The sequence below is a fragment of the Bos javanicus genome, chromosome 10 (assembly GCF_032452875.1).
Source record: "Bos javanicus breed banteng chromosome 10, ARS-OSU_banteng_1.0, whole genome shotgun sequence".
Taxonomy (NCBI): Eukaryota; Metazoa; Chordata; class Mammalia; order Artiodactyla; family Bovidae; genus Bos; species Bos javanicus.
In genome coordinates this window covers 23,918,636-23,925,187 of record NC_083877.1, presented here as the reverse complement: position 1 = coordinate 23,925,187, position 6,552 = coordinate 23,918,636, and the positions used below count along the sequence as shown (strand labels likewise).

The following is a 6,552-nucleotide window of genomic DNA, read 5'->3' as shown; positions in this document are numbered from 1 at the left end:
TGGGATTCTCCAGGCAAGAATACTAGAGTGGGGTTGCCGTGCCCTTCTCCAGGGGATCTTCCCGACCCAGGGATCAAACCCACACCTCTTAGATCTCCTACACTGACACTCCTATACTCCTTTACCACTAGCGCCACCCAGGAAGCACTAAATTGTGAGAAAGTCTAGTCAAGTCAGGAAGCAACAGTTAGAACTGGACATGGAACAACAGACTGGTTCCAAATAGGAAAAGGAGTATGTCAAGACTATATATTGTCACCCTGTTTATTTAACTTATATGCAGAGTAAGTCATGAGAAAAGCTGGGCTGGAAGAAGCACAAGCTGGAATCAAGATTGCCGGGAGAAACATCAATAACCTCAGATATGCAAATGACACCACCCTTATGGCAGAAAGTGAAGAGGAACTAAAGAGCCTCTTGATGAAAATGAAAGAGGAGAGTGAAACAGTTGGCTTAAAGCTCAACATTCAGAAAACGAAGATCATGGCATCTGGTCCCATCACTTCATGGGAAATAGATGGGAAACAGTGGAAACAGTGTCAGATTTTATTTTGGGGGGCTTCAAAATTACTGCAGATGGTGACTGTAGCCATGAAATTAAAAGACACTTATTCCTTGGAAGGAAAGTTATGACCAAGCTAGATAGCATATTCAAAAGTAGAGACATTACCTTGCCAACAAAGGTCCATCTAGTCAAGGCTATGGTTTTTCCTGTGATCATGTATGGATGTGAGAGTTGGACTGTGAAGAAGGCTGAGTGCCAAAGAATTGATGCTTTTGAACTGTGGTGTTGGAGAAAACTCTTGAGAGTCCCCTGGACTGCAAGGAGATCCAACCAGTCCATTCTAAAGGAGACCCGTCCTGGGTGTTCATTGGAAGGACTGATGCTGAAGTTGAAAGTCCAGTACTTTGGTCACCTCATGTGATGAGTTGACTCATTGGAAAAGACCCTGATGCTGGGAGGGATTGGGGGCAGGAGGAGAAGGGGACGACAGAGGATGAGATGGCTGGATGGCATTACCGACTTGATGGACATGAATTTGAGTAAACTCCAGGAGTTGGTGATGGACTGGGAAGCCTGGTGTGCTGCAATTCATGGGGTCGCAAAGAGTCGGGCACGACTGAGCGACTGAACTGAATATTGATGTGTGTGTGTGTGTGTGTGTGTGTGTGTGTATCAGAGTAGTAAATCACAACCCACTCCAGTATTCTTGCCTGGAAAATCCCACGGACAGAGAAACCTGGTGGACTGTAGTCCATAGGGCTGCAAAGAGTTGGACACGACTGAGCATATATGTATAATAAATGTTTTATTTTTCACATAGTACAGTCATGTGCATTCCCACAGGTCAGTAGATATTATTCTAACTTATTTAGTTCTTTTTCTTGATGATAATAACCTTTAGTGAAATATCTTAACACAAAATAAGGCATTTCCATTACAGAAAATATGACCAGTCAGGTGAACACATAAAAAAGAAATAAAATTAGGAGAGAGAACAAGATGGCAGAGGAGTAGGTGGACATGAGGTACATCTCTCTCCATGGATAACATCAGGAATACACCTTCAGACACAGAAGTACATGCTGAACACCAGCTGAGGGTGGACAGGATTATCTGATCAGCAGAAAAGAATATATAGACCCACACAAAACTCGGTAGGAGAAGGAACTAGGGGGAAAAATAGCAGTGTTAGTAGGACTGGACCTGCTCTCAGCAGGTGAGGGAACTGAAGCAGGGGTCCAATCCCCACACTGGAGCAACTGTCTGAGTCAGAGAAGAAACATTTAAGGCTGAGAGTGAAACAGCTGATCTGTGGCTGCCTACATGGAATGAAAATCAGAGGGTCCTTGCCACAGCCATTCAGACCCCAGATGGCACAGTGGCTGGGAGCTGGAGTTTAGGGATTGTGGAGCAATCCCTGGGCGAGGGCTGTTGTTGACTGCACAGAGACAGATTAAGGGGATGTGAGGGAAGAGTTTGTGGTGTGCAATGCCTGTGCAGAAAAGCCGAGCAGCCATGGAAGCAAGGCGATACTGCTGAGTCACGCATAGCGGGTGGAGCCATCACTATAGCCTCTCTCCCTGTACACGCCAGCATCGGCAACTGAACAATAGGGAGGCTGGCTCATCAAACACCTGACCCCTGAACTATGGAGTAGGACCCCACCCAGGGTGCCCCATTAAGTGCCTGATGCGCCCCTCTATATAGTAGGAACCCAGCTAGGGGGGATCCTCTATGTGCCTGATGCACCTGAGCAACAGAGGACCCCAGGCAAGGAAGCCCTCTAAGTGCCTGAAGGGGCAGAGCCTTGGAGAAAGACTGGCCAAAGAGGTCTTCTGAGGACCAGCTACAAGAAGCTCAAAAAGACTCTGATAGCGCCATAAGTCCTGCGGTGGAGGCAGTCCGTGTCCCTGCACATTTGGCGTTGCCAGGGTCCTCACAAGCCAGGCAGCTGTGCCATCTTCATGCTCAACTCTCACTGGGGCAGAGCTGCCACAGGCAAAAAAAAGTCTTGTGCCTATGCACACAGGGTAGCTTCGGTAGTGTCCAACTCTTTGCGACCCTGTAGACTGGCCTACCTGGAGAAGGAAATGGCAACCCATTCCAGTATTCTTGCCTGGAGAATCCCAGGGACAGAGGAGCCTAGTGGGCTGCCGTCTATGGGGTCGCACAGAGTCGGACACGACTGAAGCGACTGACTTAGCAGCAGCAGCAGCAGCTGTACAAGCTGCAAATTAAATCCACATTGACCACATGGGGTCGCTGTTGCAACGAGCTGATTCTAAAATGTGACCCTTTTAGGTTACTTCTGTACAAGGTGTTCTAGCATATTTGCTGCTGCTGCTGCTGCTGCTGCTGCTGCTAAGTCGCTTCAGTCGTGTCCGACTCTGTGCGACCCCATAGACGGCAGCCCACTAGGCTCCTCTGTCCCTGGGATTCTCCAGGCAAGAACACTGGAGTGGGTTGCCATTTCCCTCTCCAATGCATGAAAGTGAAAAGTGAAAAGGAAGTCGCTCAGTCGTGTCCGACTCTTCGCGACCCCGTGGACTGCAGCCTACCAGGCTCCTCCGTCCATGGGATTTTCCAGGCGAGAGTACTGGAGTGGGGTGCCATTGCCTTGACTCCCTCATAAATCCTTCTTTCTTCTCCACCTGGTACTGAAGGAAGCTGGTCTTTCCATACTTGTTATTTCATATATACTGTGTCAAAATGTTACTAGAAGTCATTGGTACTCATTGATCTTTTCCATGGGAAAATGAAAAAGTTGCTTACTTAGAATACTTTCAACAATTTTAGACCTGGAAATGTTCCCCAAATATTTTCTAGTGATTTTCCTTTCCCATGTTATATGAGCAAAGAATTCAATGTACCACTATTTTTTTCCACATTAATGTGAGTATCTAACGTGTTTGGATTATTGCAATTGGCTGATTCAAACTAAAATTAAGATCTCTTTTGGATTTAGCTCTTTTTCAGAGTTATTTATTTATTTTTTTTACTGTTACTGAGTTTATATATATATATATATATATATATATATATATATATATATATATTTTGGCTGTGGAATCTTAGTTCCCCACATACACCCTGCAATGGAAACTTGAAGTTCTAACCACTGGACTGCCAGGGGATTCTCTACTGGGTATTTCTTGAAGGAAGAGTGAATGATCCATATATACATTAAAATAGTCACATATACTATAATTCCTACACAACTGCTTTCTACTGGTCACAGTTCTTTAATGTGGGTTAGAAAAGAAGGAAAGGAATGAGAAGCAATTACAGTTTACTTTTGACTGTTTCGGAGAAGGCAATAGCACCCCACTCCATTACTCTTACATGGAAAATCCCATGGATGGAGGAGCCTGGTAGGCTGCAGTCCGTGGGGTCGCAAACAGTTGGACACGACTGAACGACTTCACTTTCACTTTTCACTTTCATGCATTGGAGAAGGAAATGGCAACCCACTCCAGTGTTCTTGCCTGGAGAATCCCAGGGACGGGGGAGCCTAATGGGCTGCCATCTATGGGGTCACACGGAGTCAGACATGACTGAAGTGACTTAGCAGCAGCAGCAGCAGCTGACTGTTTACAACAGGCTGACTCTGAAGTAGGTGTTATTGTCTCAATTTTATAGATGAAGAAACTGAGGCTCCAAGGAGAAAGTTGCCCTAGGTCACAAGGTGGAAGAGCTGGGATTTGGATTTAGGTCTGTCTTGACTCTGAACTTGTGCCTTTTCTTATTCTCCTACACTTCCTGTTTTGGTAACTGATTCTACATCAAATATCTTTTCCTAGCTGGTCAGTAGGAACTAGTGAGGGGTCCACTTCTCCATTTAATATCTGTTAAAGGAATTTGAGTAGCAGATGTAAGGTGTGGACTTAGTGTGATTACAAAAGGACACCATGGTGTCAGGAGATGAAAGGTCCAGTTCAGATGGCCTCATTTGCTCTTTTGTGGAATAAGATTAAGATTTCATTTCTTCTTACATTGGAACCAATGGGGTATTTCTGGGCATGAAAGACCACCTCAGATGGATTATTCTCAGAGCTCCATGAATATGAGACTGACTACAGTGGATGAGCACCTTCTGAAACTGTGGAAAATCGATGAGGAATAAGGAGCCCAGTGGGATCTATCCTTTGAAATATTTGTTTCATTCAGCCCAAATCTTTAGAGGGTTAGAACATAGCAAAGATCTAAAAGGAAATCCAGGCTGCTGTGCTGTTGTGCTAGAAGTTTTTACCACTGTTCTTCCTGAGTGTTCAGTTGAACCTTGAGGGGAAGCCCATTCTGAGGAGCTGTCGCCCTACTATTGGCTTGCTTCTGGGGACAGCCCTGTGTGAGAGCTGCTAGTGTGGGCTCTGGAAGTTGCTGCTGCATCTCTTCCCTGGTTCATAGCCTGGTCCAGGCTCAGACTCAGCAACAGAACTTAGACCCTGAGTCCTGGTTTACATTAGAATATGAGGCAGATGACAAGAGTGACCGTGCTCCTGACCTTGGGTGAGTTATTATGGCATTAACAGAAACTGGGATCTGGGTCCAGACAAGGATCTACAACCCTGCCTGCTACCATTGCTCTTTATTCAAGATGCTGAGGGATGGCTTTTGGGCCCTATTTTTCTCCAGGCTGTTCCTTGGCATTTACGTGAGAAGTGAGAGAAATAAAGACATTCGGGGTTACTGAGCTCTGGTTTATCCATAGGAGGAAGAAATTAGACCTGCCACTTCTGTTCATGTGTTCCTGGGATTCTTCAGAATAAATATATATAAAACAATGTGTCCCAAAACATGAGTAAGAAGTAAATTGTCTGTTCATGTGTTCCTGGGATTCCTCAGAATAATTATTTTTAAAAATGTGTCCTGAAACACAAGTGAGAAGTAAATTGTGTGTGTCTGTATATGGTGGGGAAATAGGGGGTTTACTTGAGAAAGAACCTGGAGGGTGCTGAGTTGGACCTTCAATTTGATTTCAAAATAGGAGCTAGTGTTGTGATTTTTACTTCCACAGGTACTTTGAGTCTTGCTAAGACCTCCCAGCCCATCTTCATTGACTCATACGAAGGACAAGAAGTGAACATATCCTGTAACCACACCACAATAGCTACAAGTGACAATATCTTCTGGTATCGACAGTTCCCCAACCAGGGACCACAATTTATCATTCAAGGATATAAGACAAACGTGGAAAATGAAGTGGCATCTCTGTTAATTCCTCCTGACAGGAAGTTCAGCACCCTGAGCCTGCCCCAGGCTTCCCTGACAGACACCGCTGTGTACTACTGCATCGTGGGAGACGCACACTGAGACAGATGGGGCTGCACCTGTGCAGAATCCCTGTGTGGGGTGGCAGTCACAGCTCAGGGGACCCCCAAGGCAGTACCTTCTAAAGTGTTTATTTTACTGTATTATTTCAGAAGGTATTAGAAAATCCATGTATTACTTTGCTATTTTAAAAAATATTGGTCTTATTTATTTTTAAATAGGTATTCCATTTCTATGATCTAAAATTCAAAAAACACAAAAGGGCATGATGCCTTTGTCCCATTATTGTCTCTGAGCTGCTCAATTATACAAAAGGAGACAATCTATGGTATGTATACTGTTGTCACTTAGCTCACTGATGCCCCTCAGTTCATGCACACGCATGCACACAGACACTGTGCAAACACACACTACACACCCTTACATGCACATTGCATGCAGTCAGTTTAGACAACAAGCTTCTCAGCTTTTGAAAAATTCAGTCTAAGTGTCAGGCAATTGTTGTCACAAATTTTGAACATTTCTTTGGCATTTTGAGCCCCCACAAGATTCTTTCCAAGTCTTCTCTGTGTTTGGATCTTTTACTCTCTGTTACCCCTCTTTCTCTCTTCTTTTGTCCCACTCCCTTGTTGTGGGTGCCATGGCAAATAGAATGGGGATGATGGTGGGGGAGTCGAAAAGTTTTTTAATTCTGATTGGTATCATAGACTATTTTTGCAATATAGTAAGCAGAAACATAGGGATTTTGGGTCATTATCAATTTTCAGCGTTGAGTCATT

At 44.6% G+C, this 6,552-nt stretch overlaps 1 gene segment (V, D, J or C); it reads left to right on the top strand.

The window, feature by feature from the left end:
• The first annotated feature begins 4,914 nt into the window (after nucleotides 1-4,914).
• Nucleotides 4,915-5,815, top strand: LOC133255151 (T cell receptor alpha variable 4-like). The segment is given in 2 exon segments: nucleotides 4,915-5,011; nucleotides 5,520-5,815. Coding segments are annotated over 2 exon segments (336 nt in total).
• Nucleotides 5,816-6,552: the final 737 nt, after the last annotated feature.